Source organism: Carlito syrichta, unplaced genomic scaffold (assembly GCF_000164805.1).
Source record: "Carlito syrichta isolate Samal-C Ts95f unplaced genomic scaffold, Tarsius_syrichta-2.0.1 Scaffold308820, whole genome shotgun sequence".
NCBI classification, from domain to species: domain Eukaryota; kingdom Metazoa; phylum Chordata; class Mammalia; order Primates; family Tarsiidae; genus Carlito; species Carlito syrichta.
The window spans coordinates 420870-434687 of NW_007252916.1; the positions used below are offsets into that span (position 1 = coordinate 420870).

The following is a 13818-nucleotide window of genomic DNA, read 5'->3' on the forward strand; positions in this document are numbered from 1 at the left end:
CGGCGATCCTTCCGCCTCAACTTTCCAAGTAGCTGGAACTACAGGCACGTGCTACCACACCCGGCTAATTTTTTGATTTATTGTAGAGATGAGGTCTCACCAAGTTGCCCAAGTGGGTCTCGAACCCGCAGGCTCAGGCAATCCACTCACCTCAGCCTCCCAAGGCATGGGATTACAGGCTGAGCCACCGAGCCTGGCAATTTTTAATTTTTGTAGAGAGAAGGTTTCACTATGTTGCCCACACTGGTCTTGAACTCCTAACCTCAAGCAATCCTCCTGCTTCAGACTCCCAAAGTACTGGGATTATCGGAGTAAGTCACTGTACCCAGCCATTTAGTGTCTGTCTGTCTCTCTCTCAAAATATCTTTTTTTTTTTTTGAGTCAGAGTCTCACTCTGTTGCCCAGACTGGAGTGCAGTGGCACATTGCTCACGGCCACTGCAACCTCGACCTGCTGGGCTCAGGCGATCCTTCTGCCTCAGCCTTCCGCGTAGATGGAACTACAGGCATGTGCCAAAATATCTTATTGTATGTAGTATTTTCAGACCACAGTAACTAAAATCTTGAAAAGCAAAACCTCAGATAAAGGGGGACTATTGTACCTGGCACCATGCTAGACCCTGGTGTACCAAGATGATTAAGACACAGCATGGCCGGATGTAATGGCTCAAGCCTGTAATCCTAGCACTTTGGGAGGCCTAGGCAAGAGGATTACCTGAGCCTAGGGGTTCGAGACCAGTCTGGACAACTTGGTGAGACCTTGTCTCTACAATAAGTAAAAAAAAAATTAGCTGGGTGTGGTGGTGTGTGCCTGTATTTCTGCTACTTGGAAGGCTGAGGCGGAGGGATGGCCTGAGCCCAGCAGGTTGAGGCTACGGTGACTGTCAGTGTGCCACTGCACTCCAGCCTGGGCGACAGAGTGAGATTCCAAACTCAAAAACAAAACAAAACAAAAACAGCATGGCCCTTAAAGGGTTCGAAATTTAGTGGGAATTACAAAGATCAGAATCATGCTTAACCCCCTTTCCCAACTCCACTGAGGAAACCAATTAACAAATATTTCTTTAATGCCGGCCGCATACAAAGAACTATAAGGCATCTGGGGAGGTAAGGAGAACAGACTAAGCCCTTGGCCTTACAGAGTCTATTATGTCATTGTCTATATAGGAAAGGGGAAATTATTTAACTTCCTATATTTTGTAACACCCCCACTTCCCACTTCTGCAGACAAGATGAAGCTGAAATGGCTAATCTGACACTCTTTTCCTTTGTGAGTGTAGGTGTCCAAGGTTAGTTGCAAAGGAACTCTCTACCCTTGGATCTTATTTAACTTTCTTCCTCTTCCTCAGATCCTGCCTCTGCACCATAACTCCTCTACCTCTGGGAGAGGAGGGTGCATTTCTAACCTGGCCCCTCCGCTCCTGCCTGCCTTCCTTATGATGTGATTTTACTGTCCCTTGAGATTTGGGCACAGTCTTCTTCCTATTCTTGCTCCTCACCTGAAATGCCCCCTCTGCCCTCTCCTGCCATTTCAAATCCTTAAGGCCCACTTCTTCCACAGAATCGGAATCACCTTCAGCTGCACTGAGCCTCCTCCTGCTTTTTTTTTTTTTAAAGCAGGATTCATTAAGAGGACAGAAAAGCTCTCACAGAGGGAAGGGACCTGAGGGGTTGCCCTCCTCCTGCTTTTTAACTTACTTCATGCCTTTGCACATGTTGTTCCTTCTGCTTAGAATGCTTTTCCTCCTCTTGCAGATGCTGAGATCCACCATGGGTCAAAGTTATTACCCACATCTTCCTCTGGGCTCCGAGTGCTTTTGGCTCAGACACCCACTATGACATGGACTGACAACTAACATACCATAACTTTTTATGTTCGTCTCCCTTAGCAGATTATGAGCTCCTGGAAGGCAGGAACCCTGTTCTCCTGTCCAGTTATCCTCTGAGTCCCAGAGCCTGACAGCCTAGCTCTCATCTCTCTGTCCCCACTGACCATCAGTGCATCCCATCTTGGCCAATGACTGTTCTCTAACTGGATTTCGAGTCTTCTCTGCATCTGGGGAGGTGGCATAGATTATGATTAAGACATATGATTTAGGCTGGACAAGGTAGTTCAAGACTGTAAACCTAGCATTTTGGGAGGCTGAGGCAGGCAGACTGCTCGACCCCAGGAGTTTGAGACCAGCCTTGGCAACATAGTGAAACCTCATCTCCACATACATACATACATACATAATTAGCTAAAGTGGAAGGATTGCCTAGGCCCAGGAAGTTGAGGCAGCTATGAGCCCTGAGCTCCGTGATCGTTCCACTGCACTCCAGCCTGGGTGAAAGTGACTCAAAAAAAAAAAAAAAAAGAAGAAAAAGACAAAGAAAAAAAGAACAAAGGCTTTAAAGCACACCTGGGATTAAAACTTACTAACCATGTGACCTCAGCCAAGTGACTAAATTCTAACTCAAGCTTCCCAGTCTGTCAAATGTCTCGGGTGATCCCCCACCTAGACAGTCATCTGAGCATTAAATAATTCCAATTCCCCATTCCTATTATGCTCCCTCCTTTCTCAGAGCTTTCAAAAAGACATCTCGTCTGCCTGTAACACTTTGCTTCCCTCTCACTTACCGAATTATCTATTCTTCAGATCTTGGCTCTCTGCAGGCTAGGTTAGGACACACAAATAGCTACTCTCATAATTTTGTCTCAGAGCACTTGTCAAGTTAGTTATTAAACTTCTGTGTGATCTTTCCATCAACGACAGTCTCAGCCCCGGACTGTTGGCTCCTTGAAGGGTACCTCTGGTTCCTAACAATCGTTCAGTAAATAAGGGACTATGTTTAGCCATTGCTGAATACTTTGAAGGGAATACTTTGAAGGCATCCCGCCTGCCCTAATCCCCCAGGTTCGTCTACAGTCAAGGCCAACAGAATTGGAAGCTGGGGTCCTGCATTCGGCCAGACTCATTCTCACGCCTCAGCTCCAGCCACTCTGGGGAAGTCTCGACCGCCTCACCGGGCCGCGCCCTACTCCGGCCACCAAACCCCAGTGCGCCGGTAGGGAAGCTACTCAGAGAACACAAGCGGGCAGACCACAGCCAACAGGACCCGGTGGGCATTCATTTCTCCAATCAACATTCGCCCGGGCTACAGATGGGGAAAAGGTTTCTAGAGGGAGGCAGAAGGGACAGGGTTAAATCAAGCAGGAGGGGCAAGAGGACACCCAGAAGACCCAGCAACCAATGGGAGAAGCTGAGGATGGGGTGGGTCAGAAGGAAGCTAGAACAAGCCTGAGGAGGTAGATCTTTTAAGTTTAGCTGGTCAATAAGGGTGGAAGGATTGTGGATGGGCGAGTCCCCAACCCAATCGGAATAGAGCTAGAGGTGGGTGGAACAGGGATGAAGCGGGTTGGAGGCAGCCTACCAATCAGGGTAGGCCAGTAGCTCACAAGCGGGCCGGCCGGCGAATTGAAAACAAGGACTGCTGAACGCCCGGGTCGACAGGAGAGGCTGGAGGCTGGAGCTAGTTTTCAAGTAACCAATCATCGTCCGCTAAAAGCAGTGGGCGTGTCGGTAGCCCTTTTAGGGACTTCGAGGGTCTCTGAAGGGGCCTATGAGGGGTCTTTCAAGATTGAGAAGACAGCATCGTTCAAAGAGGGAATAATACAGTCCTGAGAACCGGGCGAAGAAAGGCGGTTGTGAATTTGGGATCCTCACCTCGGGCCTTGCGCCGAGTCTCCGGGTCACCGAGGCTGGGTGGCTTCTCCATGGAGCTCAGGATGGAGCCTAGTAGGTCCGCCATCTTGGGAGTGACTGAGAGGGGGCGGTGCGTCTTAAAGGGAAGGGCGAAATAGCTTTAAGGCCGGAAATACGTCGGCGGTGGAAAACCTCCGCGCTCGCCAGGCCCGGGCGCGGATCCAAAGTCCGTAGTGATTGGCCGCCTCCCCGCAGGATCGAGGCCCCGCCCCGCCGCAAACAGAGACGCTGGAGGCTGACTGGTGCAGCGATGTTTAATGGCAATTCGTATAAACCAAGCCCATGCACAAGTAGAAAGTGCTCGTGGAGCCGGCAGGAGGCCTCAGCCGCGCCAGGGAACTACAAGCACGGCCGTGGTGCCCTCCCCGCGGCTCCTTAAATAGATTCTTCACTATACTCTGTATGTTACAGTATGTACAAGCCCACTCCCCTCGGGAGAATGGGAGCAGGACTCTGCAACGCGTCCCTATGTACACCCCCTCCCCTTTGGCCCCGAAGTTGGTGGCCAGAGTCGGGGTGATGGGGGAAGACAGGGCCAGAAAGGGAGAAAACAGACGCAAACATGCGGAGTCGGGGCGGGGGGGGCACGGTCAGCCCGGAAACACGAGGGGCGCGCGCAGCGAAGGCAAAGGTGGGGACCGAGGCGGATACATTCAGAGACGCGTCGAACAAATAAATAAGGCAAGTCAGGAAGGGGAAGAGTCGGGTGCAGGCAGGAGGAAACTGAGAAGGGGCAGGCAGGTAGGTCACAGCTGAAGATGCAGGTATGTGGGGCATGGGTTTTCTGGAGCCAAGGGCCAAAAGAGACGGGGCACCACCAGGAGGGAAGAGGAGAGAGGTGTTCCAGGAGCAGGGGGTTGGGAGGAGGTCTTTGAAGGGCTCCAACAAAGATGAAAGGGAAAGCTGCCGCAGGGGCTCCCCCTGCCCCAGAAAGTCCTCTCCCTGTTAAGACTGCAAGAAGAGCCCCCACGGTGGTGAGAAAGGCAGTGGAGAGGTCAAGTGGCCAGTCCCGGCTGGGGAAGCCCTTCTAGCTCCTGGTTCTGCTTCAATTCTCTCATTCTGCAAAGAGACAAGGAAGGAGTCAAAGGAGGCTGGCGGATCTGGGAGGTGGCAGGGCAAAAACCCAGGAACAGAAGGAGTAAGTACCTGTGTCTGCAGCGCCGCAGGAATCTCATGATCTTCCGGGCTGCCTGGTCCTGCTTCTTGGTGAGAAAGGAGCTTCTGAAGGAAGAAAGAAAAGATGGACCTCACAGGACATTCAGGAATCCTATGCCCTCAGCTCCTTAGGAACCCCAGGCAGGAAATGGCAGGGGGCAAGCTGATGAGTAATGGGAACTGGCATGGACCCAATGGGTAGGTATAGAGGGCTGGGGGGATGGGCCATACTTGTTACGGGCAGGCAGGGTGCCCGAGGGCCGGTGGGGAGGCCCCGGTCTGCGGCGATAGGAGCGGTAATGCTGCTGGATGAGCACAGCTGCTCGGCGGCTCTGCTGAAATCGCTTCTGTTCATAGTAGCTTCGGAACTTGCTCTGGATCAAGATGGCCGCCTGGGTCATCTTCTTATAGAGTGCAAACTGCAGGGATGGGGAGGAGGGATGGGCTGAAATGGAGGGATAGAGACCCAAAAATCCTGAGGTCACCCCCAAGTTAGGCTGATGCAAATCTTTCTGTATCCCACACACTCATGGAAAGGCTGAATCATCACAGACAACCTCACACCCAGATCTCATGCCTAATACCTTCAGTGCAATCCAGGTCAGCTTGTGGAGAGAGAAGGGGAGTTAGGGCTCTGGTAGCATTCTGGATGCTCTGGGCTGGAATGGGTGTGTGTGGGTTGGTGGGCATACTTTTGGGGGAGAAGGGTCTCACCTGCTTGTACTTTCGGTAGCAGCGCTGGATCACAGCTGCTGCTACCTCCTGCTGCTCCTTCAGCCTCCGGCCCTGAGAGAAGAGAAGGAAGGCTCAGCAACTCATGGCCCACCTGACAGACACCCAACCTGTCTTTCCAGCTTTCCTGGGTTTCCCCTGACCCTTTACCCTGAGGCACGGCTGCATAACTGATCTTCCTCCAAAAGCCCTGGCAGTCCAGTCCCCCATAACTTTAGAGCGTGTAATTCAACCCAAGACCCCTGGCCCCCAACCTTGTACTTTCGGAAGGCTGTCTGGATGACTCGGGCTGCCTCATACAGTTCCCGCTGCTCATGATCTGATAGTGTAAGCAGAGCAAAATCACTTTCCATCTTGCCACTGGTAGATGCAGAGAGAAACTCTGCCCAGGAAGGTGCTGGAGGGATAGCCAGACGACCTCGCTCAAAGGGCAGTTCGCTGTAGGAGATAGGGAGAAAGGATGTCACGGAACATCTGAAGTCCCTCTTCTCCCACTTAGGGATTGCTCTGAAGGAAAACCCCAGCAACTGAGTCTGGAGATAATGGTTTCAGAGTTCATTAGCCAGTTCAATTCCCTTCTCAAAGGCCCTAGGGCTTCAGCCAGTATGGAGCTCTGGCTGTGGGAAACCAGCTTCCTCTCTTCCTCCCATTTTCCTTTGAAGAAGAATCTGGAGGGGCTTTGTCCTGAACTGGTCACCTGGGAGGGGCTGAGCTGGGGAAATGGTCCACATTGTCTAGGTAGCTGGCCAGCCAGGACATGGTCTCACTGAGCCCCACAGCCCCTGTCCGCTCCCGCACTGAGGCTCCTGGCTCAGGCAGCCCCACGAAGTCCTCTCGTTTAATTCGCTCTGGTGTGGCTTCGATGATCTGCTTGGCCAGTGAGATCATATCCACCTGGATGAAAGGAAAATCTGAGTGAGCCCCTAGGGGTCCCAACTGCTAGATGTTCCTGCCCTGCCAAAGCTGTAACCTCAGTCCACTCCTAATCTAGTTCTTTTACCACCAGATGCCAAGGACTCAGGAATTGATTGCTTTCCCTGCTAACCTTGTCTTTCCAGATTCATTCGTGTATACTTACTGGGCTCCCACTTGGGAATACAGCCTTCTGTGCTGAGATGTTGTAGAGAACATAGGATAAGAAGGACATACTCCAAATGGGGATTTGGAAGCTGAGCAAATGAAGGATTTGACACTCTTCCAGCGTGACCACCCCCTGTCCTGCCTGGATCTGCCCCATGCCAGCCAACTGGCACATCCTCTGCACAGGCTTGGCCTTGCCCAGCATCCCACCACTCTTCAGCTCTTCAAGAACCAGCCCAATGCTTGTCAATTACACAACCACCAGCTGAATGATTCCAGCCTAGCCTCTGCTCCAAGCCTGAAGCCTGCAGCATTTCCTGCTGGCCACAATCAACACAGGCTACCTTGTGGAGTTTTTTGTACTTATAGTGGTATCCAATTACTCCGTTAGCCTCTCTAAAACAGATATGTCCCCAGATTTTAGCAGAGAAGTACAAGGCTACATTTGAAGATTGACTTTCATTCATTCATTCCCTAAGACTTAGCTTTTGCCATGTGCAAGCCTCCTTCCCACCCCAGAGCATTGCTAAATACGTCTATCTTGCTAACCTCACCTCTTCGCACACCTCCCAGCTGTCCTTCATCACTTGGTTCCCCAAGGACCTTGACTCTTCATGGATCAACAGGTTACCCTACGACCCAGCTTTTTTTTTTTTTTGAGTTGGAGTCTCACTCTGTCGCCCAGATTAAAGTGCAGTGGCCGCTCCCGGCCACTGCAGCCTCGACCTGCTGGGCTCCGGCGATCCTTCCGCCTCAGCCTTCCAAGTAGCTGGAACTACAGGTGTGCGCTACCACACCCGGCTAATTTTTTGATTTGTTGTAGAGATGATGTCTCACCAAGTTGCCCAGGCGGGTCTCGAACCCGCGGGCTCAGGCAGTTCACTCACCTCAGCCTCCCAAGGTGCGGGATTACAGGCTGAACCCCCGAGCCTGGCTACAACCCAGCTTTAACTGGAGATATAACCCCCAAGTTTTTAACCTCTGCTGTCTCATGACTTCTGAGTCACAAGATCTGAAAGGAGCTAACAAAGGGTTACCATGCCTGTCCCAAAATAAAGGTAAATGGCCCCCTCTCACCAACCTGCAGCTAGACCCTGATTCTGCTTCATGGAAGTCTGCCTCACCCCACCTGTGCATACCACTCTACTTCTAGCCCTCATAGTTCCACCAACATAAATGGTACCGGGATCACATCCACAGTCCGTGGATTGTCAGCATCCTCTGGGGCAGCCACATCATCTGGGGCTGGTGGGAGGGCAGGAGAAGAGGGTAAGGGCCCTTTGAGGGCAGTGGCTTCATAGTCCATGAGGAGTAGGGGGGTCTCCGGGACACCAGAGGAGAGTTGGCCTGGGACCATCTCCTCCATGGTAATTTCAGAGGCTGGAAGAGGAGCAGGGGGAGGACTGCCATCTGGGGCACTAGAATAGGCTGATGTGACAGAGAAAGTGCCATCCGACAGCTCCGAAGGTGAAGAGACACTGCTCAGACCTGTTAGTGAGGGAAGAGGGTGAGGGCAGCAGGAGCCATCAGTCAACCCTCCTGCCTCCCCATCCTTGTGCTCAGTCTGTCTGTTCTTGCTCCTGTTATCTTACCACCCTGCCTCCTCCTCGACTTGCCGCCTCCCTCACTCTGTATCCCATCCTTTGGCTTTGTCCTGGCCTATCCAACTGTCCACCTCCCTCTCTCAAAAAGATTGGGGGCAGCCCTCACCGGTGTCTGGGCTGGAGGAGGGTGGTGATAGGGCAAGTTGGGGTTCAAGTGAAGCCTCCTGTCGCTGCAGTTCCTCAAGGCAGCGAGCAAGGCGCACATGACCCCGGGAATGAGCCACAGACAGGGGTAGACGGCCCAGAGAGTCAGGAATGCTCAGCGCCTGTCGGTTCCAACGGAAAAGGAGCACAGCAGCTTCCAGGTGTCCCAGGGCACAAGCCCACATCTAAATAGAGGGGGCAGGATGAGAGAAGATGGGAGTGGAGGTGAGACTTGATGTTTCTCTGAGGCGGCCAGGTCTTCTAACCCTAGCCCACCCTACTCCCTGATTCCCTGAAAGGATCTTCTCTTTGAAGTTGCCCATTAGCCCACATGCACTCAGGAATCTGGCATCCTCACCAGAGGGGTACAAGAGAAATGATCCACATTGAGTGGGTCAACCTCTTGCTCTAAGTCCAAGCTTCCAGTCTCCACACTCCTGGAGGGTTTGAAAGAGGTACAAGAGAACCCAGTCAGGGAAAAGGTAAGCAAAACTGGAACATTAAAAGTAAAGAGACAGAGGGATGGGGCAATCAAAGACATTAATCAAGTCAGGAAGTCAAAGTGTCACGTCAGGAGATATTAAAGTTCCCCAAAAATGTAAGTCCTCCCTGAGCCCCTCCCCCTTTCCACAGTGACCCCAGCTCCCTCTTACAGGGCCCCAGGTCATCCAGTTCCTCCCCAATCCCCTGGCACTTCTGCCCCAGAGGCTGCCCAGTCCCCTTTCAGCTACCCCTGCTCACCGCCACTGGCTCAGAGTCTCGATGAGGCGGGCGTAGCCCTGGGCAGCAGCCAGGTGCAGAAGGCTCATGCCCCGGAAGGGGCTTCCATGGGTCAGACGTTCAGGACCCCTCCAGGTGGAGCGTGGGATCATGCTCTCTACCAAGACCACCACCCGTGCCTCGAACCCGGGTCCCTGGCCTTCATCCTGTGGTACACACACCCTTATGTAGAGACCACAGCACCTGGTCCCCTGGCTTGGGATAGCCTCAGCCACCCCACATTTGTCCTCCCACCTTCCAATTCTACCCCCTCCCCATGTTTTCCATTCTAGGTTTCCACCACCCAGAACTTTGGTGGCCCATCAGTTCTCAGTTCAAGTTCCCGTATGATTTTAGTATCCTCTACTCCCACAGCCACTTCCTCCAGCTCATCTAGCAGCCAGACCTCACACACCTCTGCCCACACTGTGCCTTCACATCAGTTCAGATTAGTGCCATATCCACACATGTATTCTACCCTTCAGAAGCCAGTCTTCTCTGAGTCTTTCCCCAGCCCTCTGTTTTCAGAGACCTACAGAACTCTAAGTCTCAACTCTGACCCCTCCCCCACCCGCTCCTTCACCTCCACCCTTCTTCAGGCCAGAAATAGTCTGAAGCCTGTCATGCCAAGAGGATGCCCAGAATAGCCATTCTTGCCACGAGGTGGGGGTGGGAGCAGGGTGACGTCAGGGAGAAGGAAGACTGGCTGAGGAGACTGGGGACAGGAGAGTGAGGAGAGTCATATGCTAGAGCCATTTTCTTTAGGCAGGCCCTCTCTCTGCTCCCCACTGTAGACCACCTCCCTCCTCATGGAATTACTTGAATTGGAGGAACATCAGGACCCTGGCAAGGTGCCTGCCCAGCTGCTGCGATCTCTGCCATCCGCTTCTCCATCTGCTCCAGTCGCTCCAGTATGGACATCCGGAACTGGTTGTCTGAGGGAGAATAGGTATGGGAGGCTGAGTGGGCAGGGTCTAGGTGATGAACACCAAAACACCAAAACTGGACCTCTCCCATGATCTGGGGGTGAAGATACAGAATGATATTATTTTCTCTTCCCTAAAATAATGACCTTTGACCCACTCACCTACTAAATAAAGCACACCAAGACTCAGTCCTTAAGCTAGAGCTCTTACTGCTACCCAATAGACCTAGAACCAAGATCCAGAACCAAGACTGTTTCTTTTAAGATACAGAGATGGTAGGAATTCCCAAATGGTCATCTAGCACCCAGCTGCCCCAAATTCCACATGTCCACACTCTCCCTCCCAGCCTTTTCCTAGGTGAAATTTTCCGTCAGTTGTTGCCCCAGACACTACCTTTGTCTCCCATGCTGAAGCTGATGGATCCCACAGTCCCTCCTCTCTAATAACTACTGCCCCAAAGAGCTCAAGGACTTTGATTTGAAAAGCACCACCCCCTCTTCCTGGTCCCCTGCAGCTGTCCACAAAGAGTATGGCGGGGGAGGGAAGGTGACAGAGATGGATAGCCATGTCCATTCCTCCTCCTCCCCCCAACCCCATACACAAATACACACAGGCACACCTGCATGCATACACACAAACACACAAACCCCACAAGCTATATCTGTCCCTTCTTGAGATCAAACAAAGACAAGGAGGGGAGGCAGGAAGGGATCAGAGCCATGGGAAGACAGGCACAGAGAAACAGGGTGAAGGCTGGAGATATTCTGAGATGCTAGGATGGAAAGAGATGAAGGTACAGAGGTGACAATGAGGGAGAGGGGTAGAGAATGATGAACAGCAGCCCAGGTTAAAAAAAAAAAAAGGGAGGAGAGAGAGTGGAAATGATAAATAAATAAATAAATGGTGAAGGAAAGGAGAAAAAGGACAAAGGAGGGTAAGGGGAAAGTACCAAACAAGCAATAAGAAAGGAAGATAAGAGGGGCAAGTTGGTTCAAGAATAAATAGGAAGAAGGATGGAAAATACCCACAGAAGAGATGGTAAAACAAAGATTATACACGGACAGAAAAAATAAGCCAGGCTCGGTGGCTCAGCCTATAATCCCGCACTTTGGGAGGCTGAGGTGAGTGGACTGCCTGAGCCCGTGGGTTTGTGACCTGCCTGGGTAACTTGTAGAGACCTCATCTCTACAATAAAATAAAAAAATTAGCTGGGTGTGGTAGTGCGTGCCTGTAGTTCCAGCTACTTGGAAGGCTGAGGCGGAAGGATCGCCGGAGCCCAGCAGGTCGAGGCTGCGGTGGCTGGGAGCGGTCACTGCACTCCAGTCTGGGTGACAGAGTGAGACTCCAACTCAAAAAAAAAAAAAGATCATGAATAGTCACAGAGCAGGACAAAGAACAGGACTGAGAGGTATGGTGTCAGAGACAAGCAACTTGACACGCATGCTTGGGCTTTGTGACTCGGCCAGCTCCAAAAGTGAGGTGGAACTAGGGACCAGAGTCCCTGAGAGAAAGAAATAGGGATAAAGGGAGACAGAGACATAACAGGAACCACAGCAGAACTGAAAGAAGCAAGAGGTAACAACAGAGACATCAAGAGGAAGAGACAAAGAAAAGCACAAATCAAGAAAGTTGCAGGTACAGATAGAAACAGTTCTCAAAGCCACAAGAGAGATAACCAGTAAAAGGAACAAAAACAATTCCAGATTTAAATACATAAATACAACTGGACGTATATGTATATGTGTGTGCATCTGTGTGTGTTTGTATAAGAAAGTACACCATGATATTAGCAGTGGATATCACTGAATTATGGGAAATTTTCATTTTCTACTTTGTGCTTTTCTGTAATTTAAAAATTTTCTAGGCTGGGAGTGGTGGCTCATGTCTATAATCCCAACACTTAGGGAGGCAGAGGTAAGAGGATTGCCTGAGCTCATGGTTTCGAGACCAGCCTGTGCAACTTGGCGAGACTCATCTCTACAATAAATCAAAAAATTAGCCAGGCGTGATGGTGCATGCCTGTATTTTCCAGCTACTTGGAAGGCTAAGGCAGAAGGATCACTTGAGCCCAGCAGGTCAAGGCTGCGGTGGCCATGAGCATGCCCCTGTCCTCTAGCCTAGGCAATAGAGACTCCAACTTAAAAAAAAAAAATTTCTGTAATGAACACATATTTTTATAATCACAGGGGAAAACCAATAGAAATTTAAATACACATATAAATATAGCCAGGCTCGGTGGCTCAGCCTGTAATCCCGCGCCTTTGGGAGGCTGAGGTGAGTGGATTGCCTGAGCCCGCGAGTTCGAGACCCGCCTGGGCAACTTGGCGAGACCTCATCTCTACAATAAATCAGAAAAAATCAGCCGGGTGTGGTAGCGCGCGCCTGTAGTTCCAGCTACTTGGAAGGCTGAGGCGGATGGATCGCCGGATGGATTGCACTCCAGTCTGGGCGACTGAGTGAGACTCCAACTCAAAAAATAAAAATAAAAAATAGAAAAATAAATATATATATACTCGTGCATAGTACCTGTATATTGCTTTAGACCCTAGAGTCCTACCTTAGCTTCTTGGCCTTCCTTTTCTAGATCCCATTCTTTAAGATGGAGAGGACAAGGCAAGAACTAGGATAAGGATACTGCCAAGATTCATGGGAAAGAGGAGGTGAGGAAAGTTTGTTGCCACACTCATAAATGACCAGTGAAACAAGATTGAAAAAAAGGTGGTCTGGTGGGGACTGAGTGGTGGCCACCTGAATCCTGAGGGTCCTAGGAGCATGTCACATTCAAAGGTTGTGGGCCCCACACTTGGTGTCAAGGGGTTAGGTACTCACCGTCTAGTGACAACCAGTCAAGCTGAGTACTAGGCAGAGACAGAAATCGGCGGGCTCGATACTCAAAGAGCACAGAAGCAGAAAGGGGTCCCTCCCGCCCTGCCACCTGTAAAGACACCAGCCCTACCTCATGGGCTGGGGAGGACGCAATCAGCGAGAAGGGCTCTCTTCCCCTGGTTCCTTCTCTGGCCACCTGTGTCAGAGCCACAGACTCACTCCATATCTATATCCCCCACTCCCCTACTGTGGGCCAGGAGGCCTGTGGTTTCAGTGGCCTTGGCAGTAACAGGGAAAGGAGTTCGATCATTTAAGAACTTAATACCCAATATGGCTAGACCCTGTAGTTAAGGATGTTGACACTTATGAACAATTTGACAGCAGATAAACCCCTTGATCTCCAGATCAGAGTCTACAGGTCATGACCCTGTTATTAAAATGGGAGAAAGAGGAGCTAGCTGCTCACAAACAGTGTCCAGTGAGAATGTCCTATGATATCAGTGTTCTGTGGCCCTCAGGATGGAACCACCAGACCCTGATTCTAAGACCAGAGGCTGAGACTTTTCCTCCCAATCCCCAACTTCTCTGATTTTATCCCTTTTCCTTCTACATGTAGTTGAATGGAGGCATAAAGATTGGGGAAAACCCACCAGGCTCGGTGGCTCAACCTGTAATCCTGAGCTTTGGGAGGCCAAGGTGAGTGGATTGCCTGAGCCCGCGGGTTCAAGACCCGCCTGGGCAACTTGGCAAGACCTTATCTCTAAACTAAAAATTAAAAAAATTAGCCAGGCATGGGAGCACGCGCCTGTAGTTCCAGCTACTTTGGAAGGCTGAGGCGGAATGATCA

At 51.2% G+C, this 13818-nt stretch overlaps 2 protein-coding genes across 4 annotated transcripts in view; both read right to left on the reverse strand.

The window, feature by feature from the left end:
• Positions 1–3858, reverse strand: part of SPAG7 (sperm associated antigen 7) — a 7263-nt gene extending 3405 nt beyond the window's left edge. Inside the window, exon 1 of the mRNA XM_008065930.1 lies at positions 3707–3858. Coding sequence (XP_008064121.1) covers positions 3707–3791 — 85 coding nt within the window. The 5' untranslated portion in view covers positions 3792–3858. The remainder of the gene's footprint in view (positions 1–3706) is intronic.
• Positions 3859–3985: 127 nt separating this feature from the next.
• The window catches only part of CAMTA2 (calmodulin binding transcription activator 2), an 18467-nt gene continuing 8634 nt past the window's right edge, over positions 3986–13818 (reverse strand). For all 3 annotated transcript variants that reach the window (XM_008065932.2, XM_021716474.1, XM_021716473.1), the window contains 13 exons: positions 12975–13109; positions 10039–10154; positions 9202–9386; positions 8819–8897; positions 8423–8645; positions 7896–8200; positions 6330–6526; positions 5887–6070; positions 5615–5686; positions 5485–5505; positions 5132–5319; positions 4892–4966; positions 3986–4804 (listed from right to left, as the gene is read on the reverse strand). In XM_008065932.2, coding sequence (XP_008064123.1) covers positions 4741–4804; positions 4892–4966; positions 5132–5319; positions 5485–5505; positions 5615–5686; positions 5887–6070; positions 6330–6526; positions 7896–8200; positions 8423–8645; positions 8819–8897; positions 9202–9386; positions 10039–10154; positions 12975–13109 — 1844 coding nt within the window. In that variant the 3' untranslated portion in view covers positions 3986–4740. The remainder of the gene's footprint in view (positions 4805–4891; positions 4967–5131; positions 5320–5484; positions 5506–5614; positions 5687–5886; positions 6071–6329; positions 6527–7895; positions 8201–8422; positions 8646–8818; positions 8898–9201; positions 9387–10038; positions 10155–12974; positions 13110–13818) is intronic.